We start from the raw sequence: 23782 nt of genomic DNA on the forward strand, positions 1-23782 counted from the left end.
TCCCCATGTGGCCCCGGGGCATGTGGCGGAGGCCTTGGAGCTATAGATGGCCCTAGAATTCACATCAGGGAGCCCGTCCCTGGGGTCGCGAGCCACAGAAGTGACCACGAGAGGTCTGAGGATCGATCGGCCAGACTGGGCACGTGCAAGATGAGAAAGAGGGTGACCAATTCAGACCTCCCCAGCGGAGCGGAGGCTGGTGGGAGTCAAGAGTGATTTGGGCAGCAGTAGGCAGTGTTGGGGCCAGAGCGCCCCCTGGGAGCAGGCGGAGGGGAGTGGGGACGGCCTCCGCGGATAAGCGTTGGTCCTCTCCGCTGTCCCCCTAGGATTGTTCCCGTAGGTGTCCGCCAGGCGGGTGACTCCACAGATCTCAGGCCCTGGTGGGTGTCGGAGCCACAAATGGGGTGGGCTTCTCCTTGCTGCGTAGCCCGGCCTGCTGTGCAGCCTCAAGGTTCCACCTCATGTAAACTTGTAGGGCAGCCGCTGCTATTTCACCCGGCGCTGGGCGCCGAGGTATTGCCGCCGAGTTCTGTTGGGAGGGGGATCGGCCCCAGCTCCGGGCCCCGTGTCACCCCGCATCGCCCCCTCGGCCCGGCCCAGGCTTCTGCACCCCGTTGCAGGCCTTGTCCTGGAAAAGGCTAGTACTAGGCGGCATGTCCGTCTCAGCCCTGCCTCCTCCAGGCCGAGGGGGCCTATAGAGCGTCTGGGAAGAAGGTGGTGGTGACGACAGCTGTCGCCGTCTGGCCAGGCGCCAGACAGGGCTGCTCTGAGAGTCCCCAGCCATCTCAGCTCCGCCGTCACGCCCGAGCCGTGCCTGCTCTTCGGGGAGAGCGGACTGGTACTCAAGGGAAACAGCTGTACGACGGGAAAAGGGGCTGCCGTGAGGCTTATTTGAAGTTCGTGTCGTCTACAGAGGAGTGCATTAGTGTCGAGCTGTCAGGAGGGGGTGGCCTGTCCTGGTCGGCTCGACCACAGACGCCTGCATTTCAAGAGTCGGACGGGAAGCGGGAGGTGCAGGCAGGCCCTCCGGCTGCTAGGGGAGCCCAAGCCAGGCCCCCAGGCGCCATGCGGGCAGCTGCCCCTCCCCGGTGACCCCGGGCAGGCGGGACGCCGGACAATCCCGCCTCCACGCCCCACCGTCCCCGCTGCGGCCCGAGTGCGGGCGAGCCCGCGTCCCCGCGCCGACTCCGCAGCTGTATTTCGGACGCAGGCCTCTGGCCGGGGCGGACGGCGCGAGGAGGGTCCGGCCAGGATGGACCCCGCCCTCCGGACGGGTCACCCAAAGCCCTAGGGTCCTCAGCGGGCGGGTCGTCCCTCGGGCGCAGAACCTGGGGGCAAATGGGGCTGCATCTGTCAGGCGCCCCCGACCGGACCCGTTCCCGCCAGGAAGCCGGCCCGGGACGGAGCTGGTGAGGCGCGGCCCACTGCCCGGAAGAGGGGTCGCGGCGGTCCGCCCGCTTCCGGGTTATGAAACCGCGCCCGCTTCCGGGTTATGAAACCGCGCCCGCTTCCGGGTTATGAAACCGCGCCCGCTTCCGGGTGGGCGGGGCGGGGCCTGCGCACCCGCCCCTCCCGGCGGTCCTCTGCGCGTGCGTCTGTCCGTCCGTCCGTCTGTCCGTCCGTCGGTCCATCCATCCCCTGGTCTGTACTGCGCGCGGCCGCGGCAGGGGCGGGGCCGGGCGGGCGGGGGTCGTTCTCCGGCTCGCCAGGCTGCCCCTTGCTCCCGCCTGGGCCTGGGTTTCCCCGACCGCTCCGCCCGGGACCGTGGGTGCGGGGGCCGGGAGGTGCCGGGGCCACGATGCCCCGCCCGGCCCCCGCTTGGTCGGCCTCCCAGGCTGGCCGTTTCTTTGCGCAACTCCCCCACAGCTTGCGTTTCCTGCTGCCCAGGGTAGGGGGCAGGGCGCACAGAGCGACAGCCGGTAACGGGGCAGGCAGATCCTTCAGGGGCGCTCTGGCAGTGAGTGGGTTGGGGACACTTCGCGGGCGAAGGTGGGCGGGCGTCGGGGCCGGGTAACTGGACGTGCCTTCGCGCACCGTGCTCTTGTGCAGACCTGTCACAGGCTCGGCCGGGCCTGCTCGGAGCCGCTCCCGTCATGGGCTGTGGAGCCGGCGGGAGCTGCACGCCGCGCCCGCCCATCCGCCAGCAGCCGGCACCAGAAACCCGCGTGGTCGCTGTGGTCTTCCTCGGCCTCCTGCTGGACCTCCTGGCCTTCACCCTGCTGCTGCCCCTACTGCCTGGGCTGCTGGAGAGCCACGGCCGTGCCCACGTGAGCCCCTCCCCTCCAGCCCCCACTGCCCCTGCGCCCCGCCATGGCTGCTTCTGGCTCCCAGCCCCTCAGAGATGCCCCAGTCTGCCACGCCTTCTCGTCCCCCAGGACCCCCTCTACGGCTCCTGGCAGCGCGGGGTGGACTGGTTTGCAGCAGCCATAGGGATGCCAGCGGAGAAGAGATACAACAGCGTCCTGTTCGGAGGTACGGTCTCAAGCGGGGCCGAGGCCTCCCCACGCCTTGGTTCTCACCTTCTCGCTCTGGGGCATGGTCCGCCCCCTCTCCCTGTGGAGCGTCCACTTCCCTTGGGGCTCCCCGGGCCGAGTGGTGACCGTGAGCTCTGTCTCTTCCAGGTCTGATCGGCTCCGTTTTCTCGCTCCTGCAGTTCCTCTCAGCACCCCTCACAGGGGCCGTGTCTGACTGCCTGGGGAGGCGCCCGGGGATGCTGCTGTCCCTGGTACGCATGTCCACCTGGCAGCCCTCTGGGAAGCAGCTGTGAGCCCTCCGTGGCCCCTCAGTGGCCCTCAGTGCTCCCTGGGGGAGGTGTTTGGGGGGAGCGGGGCTTCTGGAGCTAAGCCAGGGAGTGGCAGAGCTGCTCCTGCCAAGGGGTCACTGGGCATAGAAGTGGCCTTTGGCTGCTCCAGAACAGGGCAGGGTCCCAGGAGTACTGCTCCAGCCTGCCAGCCCCACTGTGGGCCCCTCCTGGCCTTAAGTGACGGCACCTGCCCTTGGCCCCTGCCCTGGGGCAGGCAGGTGTGGCCACCTCGTACGCCGTGTGGGCTGCCTCGAAGAGCTTTGCGGCCTTCCTGGCCTCCAGGGTGATAGGCGGCATCAGCAAGGGGAACGTTAGCCTCTGCACCGCCATCGTTGCCGACCTGGGCTCACCGTCTGCCCGCAGCAAGGGCATGGTGAGTGGCCCTGGGGCTTTGGGGTGGGGGTCTCTGGGGCTCGGGTCTCCCTGCTCGCTCAAGCACCCTCTTTTCCCCAGGCAGTCATTGGGGTGGCCTTTTCTCTGGGTTTCACTCTGGGCCCCACCCTGGGAGCCTTCCTGCCCTCGGAGACGGTGCCCTGGCTGGCCCTGCTCTTCGCCATCTCTGACTTGCTGTTCATCTGGTGCTTCTTGCCAGAGACGCTGCCCCCAGAGAAGCGGGTAAGGTGGGAGCCAGACAGCGCCCAGGCTGGGACAGGGGGGGATGCCCATCATGTGTCCCAGCTCCAGGCGCTGGGGAGGCCGGGCTACCCCCTTCTGGTGTCCAGATGCTCTTGAGAGCGCAGCGCCTCCTGGGACCCCATGGTTCCCAGACCCCCCAGCCTCGCTGGGGCTCTGCAAGATGCAGGGGCCGAGCGGTTCGTCAAGCCCACCCCCAGGCCCCCTAGCGGACCCTCAATGCCGACCCCCGCAGGCGCCCTCCGTCACCCTGGGGTTCCGGGCGGCCGTGGACCTGCTCAGCCCTCTGGCCCTGCTCCGCTTCTCGGCCGTGGCGCGGGGCCCAGACCCGCCCACTGGAGTCAGTAAGGAGCGGGCGCTGGTGGGTGGGGCTGGGGGTCCCTCAGGCCACCTTGGGGGCTGCATGCGGGTCAGGGCCACAGCCCCTCCTCGCTGTCCCCCAGGGCTTGGCAGCCTGCGCGGCCTGGGCCTGGTCTACTTGCTCTACCTGTTCCTGTTCTCGGGCCTGGAGTTCACGCTCAGCTTCCTGGTGCACCAGCGCTTCCAGTTCAGCAGGTGGGACGCCCCGAACCCCGGCGGATCCCCACCTCGGCACACGCGTCCCCCGGGCCCAGTCCAGGGTCCTGGGGTGGACTGCGCGGCGCCCCGAGGACAGGGACCGAGGTCACCCAGGCTGCCTGGCCACGTGAGGGCAGCACCGGCAGGGCAGGGGTGCTGACAGCTCGCCCCTCGCAGGGTAGAACAGGGGAAGATGTTTTTCTTCATCGGTCTCACCATGGCCACCATCCAGGGAGCCTATGCCCGGCGGATCCGCCCTGGCAGGGAGATCACGGCTGCGAAGCGGGTATGGAGTTCCCCGGGGCTGGGGGCAGGCGGTGCCCGTGCTCTGCGGGGGCTCTCAGACCGGCTGTGCCGCCCACAGGCCATCCTGCTGCTCATCCCCGCCTCCCTCTTCGTCGGCTGGGGACACACGCTGCCCATCCTGGGCCTGGGGCTGCTCCTCTACTCCTGGGGTGAGTGGGCCTGCGGGCAGGAGCGGAGCCGGCGGGTGAGGGCGGGGCCTGCGGGTGTGAGGGCCGGGCGGGGGCGGGGCCTGTGTGGGGCGGGGCGGGGCCTGTGTGGGGCGGGGCGGGGCCTGTGTGGGGCGGGGCGGGGCCGGGGCCCCCTCCCACCTCCGTCGGCCTCTCCTCCGGGCTGACCGGTGTCTTCCCCGGTGTCTCCCCAGCCGCAGCCGTCGTGGTCCCCTGCCTGTCCTCCGTGGTCGCCGGCTACGGTGAGAGGCCCTGCCCTGGCGCGAGGCCAGCCCCTGGGAGGCGGTCTGAGGGCCCCTGACGGCTGTCCCCTCTCGCCCACAGGCTCGCCCCGGCAGAAGGGCACGGTCATGGGCACGCTGCGGAGCCTGGGCGCCCTGGCCAGGGCCGTGGGGCCCGTGGTGGCCGCCTCAGGTGAGGCTGCGGTACGGCCCTCGGGGCATGCTGGAGGCCCGGCCCGCCCCCGGCTGGGGTTCTGGCTGGCCGAGCTGCAGGGGGCAGGTGGGCCCGGGGCACCGTCACCTCCCCCGTTGTCTCCACAGCGTACTGGCTGGCGGGCGCCCGCGTCTGCTACACCGTGTGCGCGGTGCTCTTCCTGCTCCCCTTCTCCATCCTGCGGACCCTGAGCCCCGCGGCGCGGACACTCAAGGCCGAGTAGCTGGGCCCCCCGCCTGCGGTGACGTGAGGGCGGGGGACTGCGCGGGTAAGGAGGTCCTGGGCCAGGCCAGCTCCCCACTGCCCGCCTGACCCCCTCCGGCCCCCTGCCCCCCACCCCCGGGGCCTGGGGCTTGCAGCTCCAGGGTGCAAGATACTCTGGCATGGACCTGCCTGTCAGGATCAGACTCAAGCCTTCCAGACTTTGTGTTGTCTTCAGTTCTCAGCGACACAGGGCCTCAGCTCGGCCTCAGAGTGACAAAGCAGCTGTTACACACCAAGTGCCTTCCTGCAGCGCACACCCCGTCCCCCCGCACCCTGGAGGCCCCCAGGAACCAGGGGCAGCAGCTGGAGTGACAGCTGTTCCAGCTGCACCGACCACAGGGTGCCAAGCTCTGCCCAGCCGTTTCCCTTCTACCCTGGGGTTGGGGGGGAGGCCGCCTGACGTCCCTCCCCTTGCCCAGGGCCCTGGCCGGAAGCCCCCAACGCCACCCTCTGGGGAAGAACAGGCAGACACCTGGGGCAGGGTGCTTTTCAGAGTATCCCCCATGGTCCAAAGTGACAAACTCTGCTGGATCAAGAGATAAGCGCTCACTTTGGAATCTTTGGAACATTAAACTTCTGAAGTCCTATTTTAAAGGAGCAAACAAAAGGAATTAAGACGCAAGACTGCTTCCCAAGGTTAGACAAGGAAACTGCGTAAAGAATTTTATTTGTGAGTAAAACATGTTACAATGAAGAAAGGCCATAGGACCTGTCCTCCCAAGCCTGTGTCTGTATATGCAACTAAACTTCATGTTGAGATACAAAGAGTTAAAATAAACTACAAAAATGAAATTAAAGTCATTGCATATGTGGGGTGAGAGGAAGGGAGGGCAGGAGGAGCCTGTGGTTAACTGAGTGCAGGGTGAGGCTGGGGAGCTTGACCACCACCAGGACAAGACAACACAGAGCAGCTCGCCAGGAAGCTCGAAGCCGAGGTCAGCGCCATGCAGCCGGCCTCGGGTCCCCTCCACCCCAGGGGCCTGCTGGGACAGGCTGGCACTGGAGCTCCTGGGACGGCCGACTGTCGAGGAGACCCCGGCCACCCCAAGTTCCAGCCAAGCAGCCCCCCACTCTGCTCTACGGATGTGGCACTGGAGGGCGGGAGGGGCCTTGTGGTGACCACAGGACGTCAGTGGACCTCTGGGGCCGACCCTCACCCTGAGCTGCCCTCTAACCAAGGGAAGGAGCGTCCCAAGCCAAGCTGAGCTCAGGTGCAGACCCGCCTCAGTGCCAGGCCCTCCCCAGGACAGAGAGCAGAAGCAGAGTGCTGCCCGTGCATGCCGTCGGGGCTGTGGGAGCTGCAGGTCCGCTGACGAGGTCCACAGGACCACCCCTCGGAGGCGCTGTCCCTACGACAGGTCAGGAGGCTCCAGGGGGTGAGCGCAACCCCAGGTCTGGTTCTGGCCGAGGGGACCGGGGACCAGCACCAGCTGCGCCATGAGCTACTGGGGCGCCGGCTCAGCCCTGACCCTCTCCAAGGCCATCCTGGGGGCCTGGGCTGTCGGGGCGCTTTCACAGGACCGAGGCTGTGTATCTGAACAGGGATCACGGAGCAGGCAGCGCCAGCACGAAGCTACAGGTCTGATTCAGTCACCTGAGACCTGGGGGTGAAGGGGAGCCTAGCAGAGATGGGGCGCGGGTTACTTCCCAAGAGAAGGAGAGCAGGGGTGGTCAAGGCCAGAGCAGCCAGGTCTGCCCCTGTCCAGCTGGGACCCTGACTCGGCTCCCGGGGGACAGTGTCCTTGAGGAGTACAAGAGGGGCCGAGGTGCTGACCCCTGCAGGTCAGGGCTGGCTCGGAGGTGGACACGGAGGCCACGTCTTCCCCAGAACCCGAGGCTGCGGGTCAGGCCGCTGCACGCACACGAGGTTAGCACCGGTCTACGTAGGGGTCGGTCACACCGAGGGAGGTGCTAGCTACACAAGGGATGGGCCTCTGCGCCCATTACACAGGGCGCCAGGGCACGTGGCGTGGTCGGGGACAGTGTGGCGGCGCCGGGGCGTGCAGGGAGGGCCTTCAGGAGTCGCTTCTCTTCTTGCTCTTCTTCAGGAAGGAAGGGGTGCGGAATTTCTTCTTCTTTTTGGATGGGGACTTGCCCGGAGACCCATCACTGCCAGGGTCCTCGGCTGCTGGGGAGGCAGCCTCCTCAGCCACCTGGGCTGGGGCTGGCTCGGGGCTGGCCGCCAGGGGGGACCTGGAGGGGGACCCGGCGGGGCTTGGAGGGGCCCTGGCTTCAGCCAGCCCCTCCTCCTCCTCCTCCTCCTCCTTCTCCAACGTCGGGAAACCGAGTGCTTCTGAAGGCTCATCAGGGGACAGGTCGGGCAGAGTCGGCTTGAAGGTGGCGGCATCACTGTCGTCTCCGGACGGTGGCTCCCGCGGCAGGTCTGGTGGGTGGGGCGGGAGAGACAGGGTTACAGAGCCACCGCCCGGGTCTCCCGGCCTCCCAAGGGCCCTGCACAGACGCTGCCCTGGAAGGGACTCTAGAGCAGAGCAAGGAGCTCTCGCCGAGTCTACTCTACCCCGAGGCTGGGTGCAGCCCACAGTGAGGCGTGGGCTCAGCCTCAGGGTGGATTTTAGCTCCTTCTCATGGACAGCGGGCTGACACCACCAGGCTCGGTCCTGGGGCTCAGTCCCCAGGCGGGGACAGAGTGATGAAAGGCCCGGAAACACTCTCAGGACTGCAATGTTCTGCCTTAAACACTTGAACCACTAGAGGGCGGGCATTAGTGGTCCTGAACAGACGCCTCAATGTGTATCCACGACACCTGGTCTCCCGCCAAGAACACAAACCCACGGCAGTTCATGGAGAGCCCCGAGTGAACTCCCAGTCTGGCATCAACGTCACCACCAAAGGCCACTGTAGGCTAGAGAATTCAAACAGAGATGAACTCCGAAAAAAAAGCAGAAAAGGGAAAGAGAGATGAACTCTAAGGTAAAGGACAGGCAAAAAACTCAAGCCATTTTAAGCAGCTGAACATGGAAAAGTGAAAGTGTGCGTCGCTCAGCCGTGTCCGTCTCTTTGCGACCCCATGGGCTGTAGCCCACCAGGCTCCTCCGTCGATGGGATTCTCCAGGCAAGAGTCCTGGAGTGGGCTGCCATTTCCTCCTGCAGGGGTCTCCCACACCGCAGGCAGACTCTTTACCAACTGAGCCGCCAGGGAAGCCCCCCAACATGGAAACATAAACGTACGCCACATGGCTCTGGTTTCAAAGGAACAGTCTGAGGCCTGCTTTCTACACTGGCCCCAGGGGAAACCAATTTCTGGATTTTTTAAACATAGTCTACAAAGTTACAAGCCACTGGGAGGCTAGGCAACACTGGAAATCTAGCCAAATCTCGGGAGGCGATAGGAAGCAGAGGAGCAGGAGGAGTGGGGGCAAGGGCGGCTCCCGGAGGCTGGCGAGCCCCTCCCCTCCGCCAGCCCCTCACCCCGGGCCCTAGGAGAGCGAAACGCCTTGGCTCAGCTGTGCAAGAGGCACTGAGGATTCACTCTTCGAAGCATGCAGAGGCTGCCTGTGGGTGCTCAGGGGAACTTTTACCGTTGGACCAAATGTCGTATTAAACAAATAGCAGTGAATGTCACTCTCCCACCCACCTCAGATTTAAGCTTAAGCAGCCAGCTTAAGCAAAGATCAAAATACATGCAGCCCCCATGCAAAATCCCAGCCTGTCTTGTCTAGTCCAGACTCAAGTCCGGTCTGACAGAGCAGAGCTCTCCACTGAGCAGCACCCAGCTAGAAGGGGAATAGGGTAATGTGGTCCCCTGGGACTTCTGAGGCCCAGACTGCAGGACAGGCTGCCCACCACGCAGCTCAGGTGACCCAGCCCCTTCCAGGAGGGTCACTACCCACAGTGCAAGGACAGGGAATAAGAGGGGGTGGGGTAGGAGGCTCTTTTTATTTTGAATCAACAGAAAACAAAACTTAACAAGCAACAAAGAAGCAGAATGAGGCAAAGCACAGGGAATTCCCATCAACAGCAGAGGGCCAGGCGGTACTTACTATGGTAACAGGTACTCTTTAGCACATCCACCTCCTGCTTGTCACGCAGCCACAGGAGAGAAAGCACAGGTAGAGAGGCTACGCATCAGTCTCAGCCACTGGGTTACAGACAGAGGGCGGGCGGGGGGGAGCCAAGGCCCCCAACAGGCAGGGGAAGCACCACGTACACGACCGAGGACAGACACGGAGGCCACGGGTCCCAGACACAGGCAGGCGGTCCGGGAGACCACCGGGGTCCAGCACTCTCCATGGACTCTGCATACAGCCAGAGAGTGTGATCCTGGGGCCTGGACATGACGGAGGACGCTTCCGGGGCAACCCAAGCACAGGAGGGTGGAGGCAATGTGCAAGCAGGGGGCAGCACTGACGTCACGGACGCAGGCAGGCTCTGTCCCTGACCATGCGCACCACAACTCACGGGTCTGCGCCGCCTGCAGTTCTCAGCGCAGAGCCGACACGGCACAGAGGCGTGGGCGCGCAGAGCCAGCGACGCACTGGCCCCATGCAAACGCACGCTGGCCACTAGTGCCAGCTCCGCCCCTGCCACACTCGGCTGCTCTTCTCCCCCAGTCGGGACGCTTGGCTCCTCCCAGTGAGGCTGCCCCGGGCAACCGTGCACCCTCCCCCGAGGGGCGGCCTCAGGCCCACCCCCAGCCAGCGCTCACCTTCCTCCCGCTTGACAGGGGTGCTGGGGGGCGTGTGCGGCTCCGGAGGGCTCTTCTCTTTCTCTTCTCTCGTCTGGTCCAGATCCTCTGCAGATGCACACACCGCGGGGAGAGCGTGTGAAGAGCTGTGAGCCCCAGGGCCTCCCCGCCACCCTCCACCAAGGCAGCCAGGCCGGCCTGCCCTGCCCATGGGGCTGCCTCCAGGAGGGCACAGGCCAGAGCACAGAAGAGAAGAGCTTGCAGCCACCGTCCTCAGCTTTTCCCAGTCGCTGCCTGAAAGAGGATGAAGGAAGCCCTCGAGGACTGGGGTGTGGACCTGCATCTCGGGATCGCCAGAGCTGCCTCCGTGCTGTGCTGACCAGGGACCCCTGGCCGGTCCCCTAATGAGGAGCCCCTCCCCACATCCTCAGCATCGCACTGCTGAGAAAAGCCCAGGGTCCCAAGCACCCACGGCCTACCTGCCACTTCAAGGGACACTCCATGAGCACAATCTTGGTTTTAATCTTTTATTTAGAGCATTTTCTACCCATACTTTAAACCTGGCAGTTGTAGGGACAGCCCGGGAGGTCCCGTGGCTAAGACTCCACGCTCTCGCTGCAGGGGGCCCAGGTTTGATCCCTGGTCAGGGGCTAGACCCCGCACGCCACGACAAGACTGGTGAAAGATGGAAAAGTTCAGTTGCTCAGTCGCGTCCGACTCTGCGACCTCACAGGCCATAGCTTGCCAGGCTCTGTCCATGGAATTCTCCAGGCAAGAATACTGGAGTGGGTTGCCAGGCCCTTTCTCAAGGGGATCTTCCAACCCAGGGCTCAAGCCCAAGTCTCCCACACTGCAGGCAGACTCTGAGCCACGAGAGAAGCCCCACTAAGACGGGCACAGTGAAATAGAATAGATATTAAATAAATGAAACAGATAAGAAACACATAAAATAGACATTAAAAAGGAGTAAACTTGGCACCTGTAATGCATATTTTTTTCCTGAAGTAAAAGGCTCTAAGAACCAGAGGAAAAAAATCATAGGAACTAGGATCCAGAAAATTCCAAGTCCACCTCTCATTTAGGGAAAAGTGTATATCACTGTTACCGTAGTTCCTAGAATCTCCCGTCTCATTGTCACGTTTTACATTAATAGCTTAGGGCCAGTAAGTGCCGTAGGTTGAAAAAATTCACCTCCCTAAGCCACCTAAGCCTACAGCTCCCTTCCTGAAGCCAGGTGTCTACACAGAGGCCGGCGGGCACATCTCTTGCCTGAGGACACAAATTCCTTTCACCAGGGAAAGAGGCCAGAGGCTTTCTTCCCCGCACTTCAGCCTGACACACAGCCTGAGTCTCACCTGCAGCAGACACCACCACCTCCCACCACGCCAAGAGCTGGCAGCAGCGCAGGGCAGGGGTCTGCTGGCAGGGCCCTGGCTGCCACTCCCACGCGGACAGTCTGAGCACACAGCATGCTCACAGCCATCGCCACACACAGCCACCCACTCCCTCCCTCTAACAGCCCCTAACGGAGCCTGCAACGTGCGGAGGAAACTCTGTCTTGTGGTTAAACTCAAAAAAAATTAAAAAAAATCCGGGTTTCCCAGACACTGGGAGAGGCCAGAGGGCAGACGCGTGACTCTGTGCACAGGAGCTGGGATTAGGCTACAGGACCAGGAGCTCAGGCCCACACACACGCTCTTCCTCTAAGTCAGTGACCAGGGCTGTGGCTCACACGGAACTTCCCGCAGGGCCGCCTGCACTGCCCCTGGGGCAGTCAGAATCAGCGTTGTGACCCAAAGATGCGGCTCCCCCGGCATCTACGTGCACAGTCTTAACCTGAACACATACAGAACAGAAAGCGACAGGCACTGAGGGCCTAACACACTGAAAGGCAGCCCAACAGCAGCCCTTTTCCACAGCCCGAGCTCCCACAGCCGCCACAGATGCGGCATGTAGCTGACCTAGAACAAGACTGAGAAGGAAGATTCCGTTGGGGGAAATCAGAGAACGGGTCTGAAGCTGAAACGGCTCCCGGGACGGTCCCCATCGGCCCTGGAGGGTCACCGCGGGACCTCCCCTCCAGGAGGGGGCAGTGTGCACACTACGGCCGGGAAGAGCGGCGCGAGCCTCCTGGAGGGGGCGTCCTGCCCCGGGGTCTGCATGGCAACCCAGCGACCCAGGGCACTCCGGGAGAGCGGTTCAGACCCCCGAGCCTTTGCGCCAGACACAGTGGAAGGCCAGTTTCTCTCCCGGCCGTCGCAATGTCTGAGTCTGCTTTAAAAACCTGAAGTGTGAAACAAGCTGCTCCGGGGGGCTCTGGCTCTCAGAGCCATTTACTTTCCTCTGTCGCAAAGTAGTCCCAACATGCTTTACAAAGCCACGTCCTCCTAGCCTGTGAGCTGCCAACAGGAAGACAGCCGCAGCCTGGGCCCCCTCTGCAGGGTGGGGGAAGGGGCTACGCGAGGCCCTGCGCCTGTGACCACGCCTGGCCAGGGAGCCCTCGGGGCTGAGAGAAAACCCTGTGCCCTGACGGCGGCTGAGATGAAGGTGGGGAGACTGGGTGCAGGGGTGTGGGTCAGACCCAGATGGGCCTCTGCCGCACCCAGCCTTGTTCTGGGGAACAGGCTTCTCTGCTCTATCCGGTGAGAAAAGGCCCAGCTCTCAGGGTTACTGTGAGCTAACAGTAACCCTGAAACACAGGCACGCACAGCACTCACAGGGCCTGCCACAACATAACTGCTCAACAACGACTGGAGTATGAATGAGACCAGACAGTTCAGAGAAGGCCCCTCCTCAGGGCCTACATACATCAAGGGCGGAACGTATCTGAAAAGTAATACTCAAACCGGTTTGCCCATCAGCTATCCCAGGTTAATTGATGCATTCTTCTTTGGGCGTCCTGAGCCCTCAACACAGACGGCTATCCAGCTAGGAGACGGGGCACTGCCCGGCACAGCCCGGAGCCTGGACGGGAGGGGGCCTGCCAGGGCTCCTGAGGCCGCAGAGGCCCACGGACGCCCTCCCTCCCTTCTCGCCCACAAGAGGCTTCACACCAGCGCTGACAAGCAGGGCTCCTTTCAGGCCCTGCCCCGTGCTGGTGCGGTGCTTGGACCAGCGGGGGTCCCCCCAACCGACCGTTTCTGACCGCAGGCAGGACCTCTCTCACACGAGGACTCCGGGCCCTCCCGACCAGACCAATTAGAGCCGTGATTACCCTCGACGTCCTCCGGGACTAGCCGGGGGGAGGTCAGGACGTGCACCTGAAGCCCCCTCAGGACAAGGTGCCCACAGGCCGCAGCGCCTCCTCTGGGACCGCGAGGCTACTCACCTTCGGGGCCCTTCTGCTTGCGCTCCACCTCCCTGCGGTACTCCTCCAGCTCTCGGTCGGTGAGCGTGTTGAAGGGGTTGGGGCCGGTGGTGCTCACGATGACATGCGGCTGGTATTCCTTCTCAATGATGGCCTTGGAGGCCGTCACTAGCTCACCCTGCAGACAGAAAGGGACAGAGGGTCTGCAGGGTCCCCCAGGACTCTCCCTCCTCCCAGGCGGGGCGGCGGCGGACAGACAGACGACAGGGGACACAGCACCCCGAGGGGCGCCTGAGGCTCAGGTGGGGCAGCAGCCTGCAGCGTAGAGGAGAAGCAGGACTTTCACGCTATGGACTGAAGGTACCGAGCGCAGATCCTAGGGAAGACCTCCAGATTTCAGGTGCAAAGGCACCAAGGCGCAGCTGGAGCGTGCAGGGCTCCCCAGGGCCAGGTCCTCAGACAGGGATGCTGAAGGGCTTCTCCAGCCCGTCGCCTTCCTCCCCCACAGCACTCGGGCAGGCGTGCTCAGAAAGCACAGACAGCTCTGCTCCTTCGTGCATCTGCTGAGCCTGGAACTTGTTTCCAGACACGAAGAGGTGACAGCACGACACAGAACCCCGGAGCCTGTCTGAGGGACCTGGAACCTGTGAGGACTCACACGACAGAAGAAAGCAAGCTTGAGCAAGCGAAGCGCACAGCGGCCCCGGCTGGAAGGGGTAGGCCAAGCAGCCAGGCCCCACGGGCGGCAGCGGGCAGGCCGCCCCCAGGGACGCGGGCGGCAGGCAGGCCACCCCTGGCGCCAAGCCCACCCACACCTGTGCCCCACAGCCTGCCTGCTTGGCCCCACATGCTCTGCACTCATGTCTGAGAAAGGCAGGCAGAACTCAAACACGTCCCGTGACGTAACGATAACTTTGGAAAACAAGTGAAGACAGGAGGAGCTGCGCTTGTTCAGACGTCAGGCCCGGCCTGGCAGCACTCTCTCTGGGGGAGACACTGCAGGCAGAGGGCATGCGAGCGCCGGGCACAAGGGACACAGTCAGGCCAGCCCGTGACATTCAGCTCACCAGCCAACTGCTGCCCCGGAAACCTGGGCTGAGGGTCACTGTCCAGCGACATGGACCCAGAAGGGGAGAAGGAAAAGGCTGGAGCCCGCAGCCTGTGCTCAAAGAGCCTCCAGATTCGAGATGAGCTGCCTAGATGGGAGTGGGGGGCTCCTCCTGAGCAGGCCTGACCCCAGGCATCCTGGCTTTTCACCCAGAAGGCGCCTCGCCTCCCAGACCGTGATGGGGTCATCGTCTGCCCTGAGTCAGCTCTGTGCCCTGAGACAAGCCCCTTCTTGTCTACTCTCCCTGAGAGGGGCCTGCAGGCTGACCGCAGCTAAGACGGGCTGAGCCCTGGCGTCCTCGGAACTGCAGCAACTAGGGATGGCATCTGCATCCTGGGCTCACTGCCAGTGGGATGAGGGGGAGCCAAGCTCTCGGAGGAGCACTCCCGTTCATTTAACCTAATGTTCACAATGAGTGAAGGAATACAATATCAAGAAGCAAGCTCAGGGACGCCCTGTGGTCAAGCAAGGCCCTCCCTCTGGGACACCTGGTCCTCCACGTGCAGCACGGCTGGGTCCTGCTCCACAGGCAGGAAGCTCCCTCTTCCAAACTCCTCAGCTGAGGGCTGAGCTGCCTTCCAGAAGCTCTGATCAGACCCGGGGATAGGGGACCCTGTTACTCCAGAGGGAGGGGACGCAGAGGGCCCCAGGCCTGCTGCTGGGCAACAGGGTTGAGGAACTGCGATGTGGAAGCGCCGCTCCCTGCAGCAGCCCCCGGAGGTTCTCACCCTTCCATCCTGGGAGCCACCACCACGAGCTCCAAGCAAAACAGACACCCAGCAACGACTTCTGCACCTGACCGGTGGGGTCTGGGTCGGGTGACAGTTCCAGCTCCAGAGCTGTGCAAACCTGGCCCAGTGCCCTGACCTGAGCACAGGTTTTCACCAGTGAAACCTATTCAGATCTGAGTTCACACTCCAGGTGCTGGGCCACACACATGCTTGATGGTCAACACCAAGTTCCCGAGCGAGTGTACCAGGCGAGCTGCAGGCGCCTTGCGTCTCCAGCGCGCAGCGGGGCACAGGGAGCCTTGTGCTGCACAAGCCAGACTGCGTTCAGCAGACGCACACCCCCTGGCCTCTAACAACTCAGCTCACCCATGACAAAATCCAGAGGGGAGGGCTGGCCCACCCAGCACTGGAGTCAAGTGTGCCTGCGGTCGGGCTCAGCGGTCCTCTGGGAATCAGAGCGTGGGGTGTGGCTGGGACCCGCTGCCCTGCTCACCAGGGTGTCAAACACACTGTCGCCGTGAAAATGAAATACGCTGAGTGGGAAGAAGACCAGAGTGCAAAAGTGAGCACCGAGAGAGGGCAGTGGAGGAGAAGCAGGAACAGACGCCTGCACACAGGGACGCCAGCACCTGCCGGCCGGGAGCAGTGTCCACTCACGGCGAGCGTGTCCTCCACTGAGGCGGGGACTCCGGAGCAGCCAGGAACCTTCTCCCACAGACTCTCAGCTTCCCAGCCAGGCAGCCAACACTTTACGAAGCAGCCACAGGTGACTGTGACGCACTTGCAAGTCTGGGAGCACCACTGGGCAGAGCAAGAGCCAGACCACAGCTGGACGAGCAGCTGGCCACGCGCGTCCTCCAACAGGGCTCACAGGTGCACCCTCCAGACAGCCTTCCCAAGGCACAAACAAGCCACCAAGCGCAAAACAACGCCAGGGAGACACCACAGCAATGACTGCCAGCTGGCCTGAGCCCACAAGGCCAGCGGGGGATTTGGGTTTCCACGGTAAGCGTCCTGGGCTCACGGACACAACATACTTTGATGTATCCGAGAGAAAAAACTGTGAACTAGTAAGATCACAACAGCTTACGGCCCAGATGAGCAACATGAAAACAAGCTGAGGGGGATAAAAAGATGCTGTCCTTCCTCGCCGGGAGAAGCTCCTCCAAGAATGGTAACTGGACATTCATTCTAAGGACAAGGAAAAATGGGACCTGTGGAATCAATGTACAAACGTGCAAAAGACTCGCATCAGCACACGGGTTAGTACAAATCTGATTTCTCCGGCAACTGGAACACTGACAAATATCTGCATCTCACTAGAGATGTATTAATTGAAAAAGGCCCTGAATATTCCCTTTGAACACAGGGTACACACAACTCAGCGGTGTCTGTCCTTGACACCAGCAGCCTTCAGTGTGCACACAAAGTTTCCCTCCACCTGGGCAGGTCATACAAGATACATTCCCCACTGACTGTATGTACCACAAACACAGAGAAACCACAATTTGGGATTTCAAATTTTGCTAAGTCCTTTTCCCCCTTGCAACATTCAAAACAATTATCTAGCGTTTCTTTGGTTTTGTTTTGTTTTAGGTAAAAATACTGATGGCTTAGATGGTAAAGGGCCTGCCTGCAACATGGCAGACCCAGGTTCGACCCCTGGGTAGGAAGATCCCCTGGATAAGAAAATGGCAACCCATGCCAGTATTCCTGCCTGGAGAATTCCATGGACCAAGGAGTCTGGTGGGTTATGGTCCATGGGGTCACAAAGAGTCGGACACGACTGAGCGACTAACACTTTCATTTTCACGTTTCATCAACAAGGGTTGGCAAAGACTGTCTTATTTCCCATTCCTCTGAAATGACAGTTTTCAATCATACAGCCTTCGACTGCCACGTTCATTACATCCGGATCACAGCTGAGCAAGCCAAGAAAGGAGATCTCTCTGGAGAGCCGCCACACTGCTCGTGGTCGACCCATGAGGCTTCTGCAGCTGGCACCTTGTAACAGGCACCAACCAAAGTCACGCGCAAATCTTGAGAAACATCACCAAGATCAACCACTTCTCAGCACAACATGAAAATGCTGAAAAGTATAAAAGTAACCTCACGTAAAATGTTTAATTAAAGAAGAGAATGGGCAGAACAGAACCTTCTGTACAGTCTCACAAACAGCCCAGAGACTCGTTTAAAGCTCCCTGGTACCTAAGGCAACAGCAAGCGGAGCAAGAGGAGAGGGGCAGGGCGGGTAACAAGCAAGGGGTGCCGGCGGGCAGCAGAGGAGGGGCGGTGAGTACCTTTCTAAAAGAGAGAGACTTAGCGGGACTAAAGGTCTGCTCTGTGCGCTCGAGCCCTTCGATTCTTTCCGTACAGTCAGAGAGGGGTGCGTCCTGCAACAGTAAACTGCGTGGTCAGAGCCCACCAGGCCCAGCCGAGCACATCGCCCAGAGCGCAGCGCAGGGCAGCAGAGCGCATGCAGCGAGACGACACCAGCAGCCTGGGCGGGGGGTGGCGCTGCGGTGTGCAAACCCGGGCCACAGAGCCGACCGCGCTGGCCCCCACCACAGACAGCAACCGGTCCCCTACCTTGGCAAGTCGAGTCTAAAGCATCGGGCCGCAACTTAACTGTCAGAGATAACTACTTACACAGTTATCTTCAGGATGCCACGAGGGCAGTCCTTCTACAGAAATGAGTGTAAATGTGCATCACATTTACAGGGACCTGCTGCACTTTTCCCAAGCAGCATGCTGTCGTGGACAGCAACACATACAAGAACCACCATCCACCACACCCACCCTCCTCCCATGTGTCCCGCAGCTCCCGCTGGAGCCAGGTAGACCCGGGCCCAAGCAGGCAGCCTGCACCGCCCTCACCGAGGCGTGCACGACGCGGAGCAGGCTTGGGGGACACGGCCCTGGGCATGCTGATGCTCGGGCTACAACTCAAGGAAAAGGGGCCGATTACTTCTCACCACAAAGCCTCTAAACAAAGGGAACTGGGTGCCTAGGACACTTACCTCACAGTCATCCTCTCCCAACTCAAGAGTAATCTGGAGTAGGCGGTCACAGAGTCACCACCCACTAACGGCAGAACCGTTCTGAGCGCTCACCTGGACAAGGCTCCTGTCCATCCCCACAGCAGACAACACCTGGGACTGGGGTCCAGCCGTCTTAATGTCCTGCAAGTTCTGCTCTCGGATCTGAGGACGGCAAGGAGAGAGACACACCAACAGTACAGAGACCGCTTGCTGCGCCTGAAGCTGCTGTGTGCGCTCAGACCCCCGGCCACGTACAAGCTGCTCTTCTGGGCTGCCCTGCTCCCCGGTGGGCCCTGCACGACTGCCCTGCACGCCTAACGCTGCTGGTCCAGCCGATTAGCAACTCAAGACTCAGAGGGTTGGACGGACCCTCCAGACTTGCTACTTCTTCTGGACAAGTTCGGCAGGCGTGGCTCTCACTGTGCTTGCTAACTTGAGGGGAGACACCCTGTGCGCCCATCTTCTGGGGACCCTGTGAACACTGGTGGATCTCACGTTCCAACACACCAAACATTCACAACTCTTCAGATGGGCCTGGCAAGACAGGGGCAAAGGCTCTCTCGCCAGGGACAGGCTCTGACTTTAGCCCTGCCCTGCTGAGGGACGAGCGTCGTTCAAGCACGGGGCCCAGAAGCGCCCGCTGCTCACTGCCGTGCACAGCACAGCAAGTGAAGGGCGGGCCCGGCAGTCATGGGACAGCTGCAGCCAGCCTCGCAGGGCCAGCGCTCTCCTCACAGCCCCACGCGGCCCGCCCCACCTGGCCACCTCCTCCCACACACGCGCTTCCAGCGAGTGCTGGCAGCAGTCAGTACGCACCTTGTTCCTCATCTCCTGGACCTCCTTTGGGTTAGTGTTCAATGGAACAAACAGGTTAGGGACAGCAGAGGTGGAAGTTCTGTGTCCATCCTCTTTAGTCCACTAAAATATCAAGAACAGTTGAGAAGTCAGAATCGTGACAATAGTAAGCGACACCGCATCCAACCTGTCCAGCTCACCTCACACCTGGCCATGCACTGACCCTCACAGAGAACGAACCACTGGCCACACCACAGCATCACTGCAGTGGCTGGACACCAGTCATGCAGGGAGCCAGCGCTGGGACCGACTGGCAAGGCCCGTCAAAAAGCCCAGCTGAAACCCAGGCCACGACAGCGGCTGCTGACAGAGCAACACCCCATGATGGGCTCGGACCAGTCGCGGAGGCCCCTTCAGAGCACACCGGTTCACTGCTCGCAGAGACCCCAACACGAGAGCCGGAGGGAAGCGTGAGATGACGGGGTCATGAGAAGCGGTATGACGCACCTGGCCTGGTGAGGGAAGACTGTGCGGTGAGGCAATAGTGGGCATCACCAAAGTTGGCATCAAAATTAACTCCGCATCAGAATGCACTGTTTGCGTAGCCATTTCAACCCAAGAAAATTACTGTATGAAGACTTATGCAGTAGCTACTGGTGGAAAAGTCTGGTGATGTCAAATACTTTATATAGTTAATGCTTCTCTGGGTGTTACAACAATGTCCCACACAAACATGAAGCGCTCACGAGTCCGCACTGGAAGACCGTTTTAGATACCAGTGCATATTATCAGCACACTGCGCCTTTCATGCATACTTTTTTTTGGCCCTCCAATCAAAGATGAGATTTTTAATCAAATTCTAACCCCCAGGCATCAGTTGGCACTGAACACTAAAGCAAGCCCGTGGCAGAGAGCAGATGTTATGCCTTTCAAGAGGCAATAAAATAGCCATAAACCAAGAGATTCTGAAGAAAGCAGTGAAACTGTCCAATGCTGGGCCGTGGTGCAGGCAGCACGGGATGGGCATGGGCTGCAAGGTACTCACTGCCGTTATCTCCTCAGACAAAATCAACTCCAGCTTCTTATCAAACACAATGCTTAGTCAAACATTAAAACAATCACCTCAGAAGCTTGAACATGGTAAAAAACTTAAGAACAATTATTATAAGTTAATATACCAACCTGGGAACACTGCAAGGAACTCGTATTACTCCAGAACAGTAAGAAACAAGTTTAGAAGCTGAACAGAGTCTCCCCTTCAACTTACACAGTGACTAAGATGCCTAAAGCAAGTTAATATTTTTTCAAGCAAATAATAAATAAGGCTCAAAGCTGCCATGACATATACACTTAGGAAAAATTCCTCACAGCAGTTCAGCACTCCGTATGTATATGGTCAGCAGAAAGTCATTTTTAGGCCCACTCCCTTTAACAAGTAAACTAAATTAGAAACTAAACAAATAAAATGAAAATAGAAAAAAAGGGACAGAGAGAGAGAGAAGGAAGGTGAGGAGGCAGGAAAGAGGAGACTGGCTCCAACATGGAGCCCGGCCATGTGCACGCAGAGTCTCTGCCTCGTGACACGCTCCTCAGGAGCACAGAGGCTGTCTCACCAGCTGTGCCTCAGGAGACACCAGGCCCACCTGGGGAGACAGAACGTACTTCTTGTAAATAAACTATGAAGCAGGAGCCCCCTCACAAGGGAAGCAGGACGGCCCGCTGGGCTTGCGTGGGGTCCCGTCTCTGGACGTCTAGGTTGGTTTCCCCTCTGCTCCTGCGGAACTAACCGCACAGAGATGCGTGCATCCCGGCCGGCGTCCTCACATGAGGCCCGGCCTACTGGGATGCAGGGCCTGGTGGAGCGTCCAGGGCCAGGGCTGCCCAGAGACATCTAAGCACCAGGACCACGGAGCAGCCTTCAAGGCAGCGCCCCTCCTGACGCGGAGCTCGCCTCCCGACGACTGGGGCGGGACTGGGCCACACCGCACCCAGCAGGAGCCAGAGACTCCACTGCGGCTGTCTACTCACATGCAACAGTCCATGCAGAAGGGGGCGGGCTGAGAGCGTTCGGAGGCTCTGGGACGACAGCGGGCGGGGGAGGAGGTGAACGAGAGGGCCAGCTGAGAAGACGCCCGTGAGACGTGAGGGAAAACTGCTTAAGAAAACACTAGCACTTTAAAGAACATGCCCGAGTTAGCAACTAAATCAAACAGCTGAGCTTGCGACATTAAAACAGCAGGCTACGCTCCAACGACATCTGTGTCGTGAAGTATTAAATATTCTTCAAATACGGTTTGAACTGAATGACAGCTCCCACTTTCAGGTTAATCCACGCAAGTGATGCGGTATTTCCGCTGTGCACAGTTAGGTAATGCTGGAGTTACCGCAGAAGCACAATGTATCTTAAGCAGTTTCAAGCAGACAGTATTACTTGAATTAAAGCTGAAGCAAAAGTGGATCTGAATTCAGGCTGAAGAAGGTTAATGAGGAAGGTCTGCCTAAAATCTAGGTCAGAGGGTGAGAGTCCCAGAGCCTCCGAAGCCCCAGCGAGCCGACTTGCTCTACGTCATCTAACTATGAACAGTAAGTAGGCACAGACCAAGCAGTTGGTAATACAGCTTGGCACGCAGACACCGGACGAGAGAGACTGCAGCAAGGGTGTGACGTGATCGTGCGTAATGTTCGTCCACACCTTAGTCTTCGCCTTGGGACTGCTTCCGCTCTGCCCTTCCTCAGAAGCATCGTCGCCCCGGCCAGAGTTCAGCCACCTTGTCTTCTCTCGCTGTTGCTTCTGAAAACTGTGTCTGAGAGGGGAGCAAGTGCCCGAATCACCGTCACTAGCAAAGGAGTAACCTGTGACACTGGCAGGAACCTCCACATCGCTGTATTTTTTAGATTTCTCTCTCAGAGCAGGGTATCGGTAAGGGTAGCCAGTTCTATAACCCTAGGGGCCGAAAAGAAAGACACAGTCAACATCCCAGATCTCAAACCAGTGTTTCCCTTTAGAAAACTAGAAATGCCTGTAAAAGTGGAGAATACACACACCCTGTGTACGTGGCTGCCCAGGAGAACGGCAAGCACTTTCACAGGCACGGAAACGCTAACAGCAGCAGCATTCCCAAAGCCCCAAAGTCAAAAACCCTGAAGTCCATCAGCAGTAGGAGGCATGAACCGCGGTCCTCTCACACAGCAGAACGGGACACACTGGGGAGAGCGCGCGCTTACCAGCGGAGACGTCTGCATGAGTCTCCGCCAGCACGACGCTGAGAGAGAAGCCCAATGTGAGAGAACAGCCCATACGACCCCATTTACAACAGGAGGAAAACCGGTCTGCGCTGTCAGGAGGCGGGACAGGGCTCACCCCTGGGACGTGGTAAGAGACTCAAAGTGGGGACAGGAGGTTCTGGGTGCTGGCACTGGATACAGGTGCTAGTTACACAGCGTGTTCCATTCTTAAGAATTAATACAGGTACCCTCTTCTGTGTTTATATATATATATATCAAGAAAAAGTTAAAATTCAAAAGGCAACCTGGGTTTACCTGCTGCTGGCTACAGAACAAGTTATATTAATCAACGTAATTAACACTTTTTTTTTTTAACCTCTTCAGTCGCAGTTTAAATACCGTGATAATCTTTCAGGAAGACCCAACACCTCAGACAGCTGGTACCTGGCAAAATCACCTCACCTCTAAATGCAGCAGCACTTGAGTGAGCCTTCAGCCCTGGTCTCCTGCACCTCACAGCCCGCAGCCCGCTAATTCCCGCCTCTGTAACAGCGCCGAGCCCGTGTGCCCCCTGTGTGCTGACCCCACAGACAGCATGTCCAGGCCAGGATGATGCCTCATTTACTGGGCTCCAGAGCTGAGTGTCCAGGGGCCTGACCAACATGACAGTGGCCCCAGGGCCCCGCCTCCATGAGGCCCCCACCTCTTTAAGGCCCCCACCTCCATAAGGCCCCCACCTCCATAAGGCCCTTCCCCTGTGCTATCAGCGGGACCAGGGCCTGCTTCAAGGCAGAAGCATCCGGCCAAGGTGACAGGCTACGCTGCAGGAGAGTGCAGCGCCCGCCCTGAGAGGGTCTCCCAGTCCACCGCTGGCGCTGAAGGAGCAAGCTGCCTTGACACCTGAGCGGCAAGAACATTAAGTCTGCCCACCATGTGCAGAGTCTGGAAGTGGATCCTCCACCATGAGAGCCTTCTGCTGAGAACCCAGCCCAGGCCAACTCCCTGACTGCAGCCTTGGGGGGGCCTGACTCCAAGGACCTGACTCAGCCTGGACTGTGCCTGGACTCCCGACCCACTGTCACACCTCAACCAGGTGGTTCACGGCACCTTCACTGTGAATGACAAGGGGATTCAGATTTGAAAGGATCACACAGGGCTGGCAGCAAGGATGAGTCAGTGGCTACATTCTACCTGTCAAGCTACTTCAGAAACGTTGCTCTAAATGTGGGAATTCTCCTTTCCCTCTGGGTGATCCTCCTCGTTGGAGGCCACCTTTATTACTAACCATTCCCTTAAAACAGTCAAAAAACGGTAGTAATGACCCCCGAGGGGAGTTGGCTGTTGCTTACTTTTGTTTTGTACCTGCACTCAGGAAGATAGGTAAATGTCTTCCCTTTTTAACACACTTTTCCCCCATTTACAAACATGCTTTGTTGAAGAATAATAAAAAGTAACAACTCAGCTACAAAACACTGTCTTCTAAAAAATACAGTTCTTAATTCAATCAGGTTTCCTCTTGCTGAAAGTCAGGGCTCTTGAGTAATCTTCATGAATTCCAAATAAACCATCCAGGACGTCACGAACTTTTATTCTGAGGGGGTATGGGTTTTTTTCTTTATTCTTCCTCTTTAAATGCCAGACCAAAATCAGAGCAAAACTCAGACCTCAGACCTACTATATGTTAAAAATTGGCTTTATTCCTTCTTTTGAGAAGCTGGAATTCTATCTTGATTTTTTGGGTAACAAGTGAGCATTTCTTCTGTG

The 23782-nt window shown here is 59.9% G+C and overlaps 2 protein-coding genes across 9 annotated transcripts in view; one reads left to right on the forward strand and one right to left on the reverse strand.

The window, feature by feature from the left end:
* The first annotated feature begins 1303 nt into the window (after nucleotides 1-1303).
* Nucleotides 1304-5475, forward strand: MFSD10 (major facilitator superfamily domain containing 10). Of its 3 annotated transcripts, none has more exons than XM_052641958.1 (13): nucleotides 1304-1409; nucleotides 2050-2267; nucleotides 2376-2472; nucleotides 2622-2725; nucleotides 3018-3176; nucleotides 3257-3418; nucleotides 3672-3780; nucleotides 3880-3991; nucleotides 4172-4280; nucleotides 4359-4449; nucleotides 4662-4709; nucleotides 4792-4881; nucleotides 5010-5475. In XM_052641958.1, exons 2-13 carry the CDS (start codon nucleotides 2094-2096, stop codon nucleotides 5123-5125), a joined length of 1371 nt encoding a protein of 456 aa, XP_052497918.1. In that variant the 5' UTR covers nucleotides 1304-1409; nucleotides 2050-2093; the 3' UTR covers nucleotides 5126-5475. The 3 variants fall into 3 exon arrangements, with proteins under 3 accessions (XP_052497918.1, XP_052497916.1, XP_052497919.1); XM_052641956.1 differs by lacking the exon at nucleotides 1304-1409 and adding an exon at nucleotides 1553-1641; XM_052641959.1 differs by lacking the exon at nucleotides 1304-1409 and having other exon boundaries at nucleotides 1673-2267; nucleotides 5010-5170; nucleotides 5342-5431.
* Nucleotides 5476-5812: 337 nt separating this feature from the next.
* The window catches only part of ADD1 (adducin 1), a 49982-nt gene continuing 32012 nt past the window's right edge, over nucleotides 5813-23782 (reverse strand). Inside the window, exons 10-17 of one of the 6 annotated variants that reach the window (XM_052641953.1) lie at nucleotides 21486-21737; nucleotides 18815-18916; nucleotides 18071-18160; nucleotides 17258-17350; nucleotides 13140-13296; nucleotides 9833-9919; nucleotides 9168-9201; nucleotides 7422-7549 (exon numbers count right to left, since the gene is read on the reverse strand). In XM_052641953.1, coding sequence (XP_052497913.1) covers nucleotide 7549; nucleotides 9168-9201; nucleotides 9833-9919; nucleotides 13140-13296; nucleotides 17258-17350; nucleotides 18071-18160; nucleotides 18815-18916; nucleotides 21486-21737 — 816 coding nt within the window. In that variant the 3' untranslated portion in view covers nucleotides 7422-7548. Of the gene's footprint in view, nucleotides 7550-9166; nucleotides 9202-9832; nucleotides 9920-13139; nucleotides 13297-17257; nucleotides 17351-18070; nucleotides 18161-18814; nucleotides 18917-21485; nucleotides 21738-23782 lie in introns of those variants that run through there. The other 5 variants (XM_052641950.1, XM_052641954.1, XM_052641951.1 and 2 more) reach the window with 5 other exon arrangements.

This window comes from Budorcas taxicolor, chromosome 6 (genome assembly GCF_023091745.1).
Source record: "Budorcas taxicolor isolate Tak-1 chromosome 6, Takin1.1, whole genome shotgun sequence".
Classification (NCBI taxonomy): Eukaryota; Metazoa; Chordata; class Mammalia; order Artiodactyla; family Bovidae; genus Budorcas; species Budorcas taxicolor.

What these genes read in the sequence shown, in the direction of transcription:
- MFSD10 (XM_052641958.1), top strand. Translation starts at nt 2,094, where the DNA reads ATGGGCTGTGGAGCCGGCGGGAGCTGCACGCCGCGCCCGCCCATCCGC. An exon ending in AGAGCCACGGCCGTGCCCAC is followed by an intron (nt 2,268 to 2,375) that starts GTGAGCCCCTCC and finishes CTCGTCCCCCAG; the next exon opens with GACCCCCTCTACGGCTCCTG. An exon ending in CAACAGCGTCCTGTTCGGAG is followed by an intron (nt 2,473 to 2,621) that starts GTACGGTCTCAA and finishes TGTCTCTTCCAG; the next exon opens with GTCTGATCGGCTCCGTTTTC.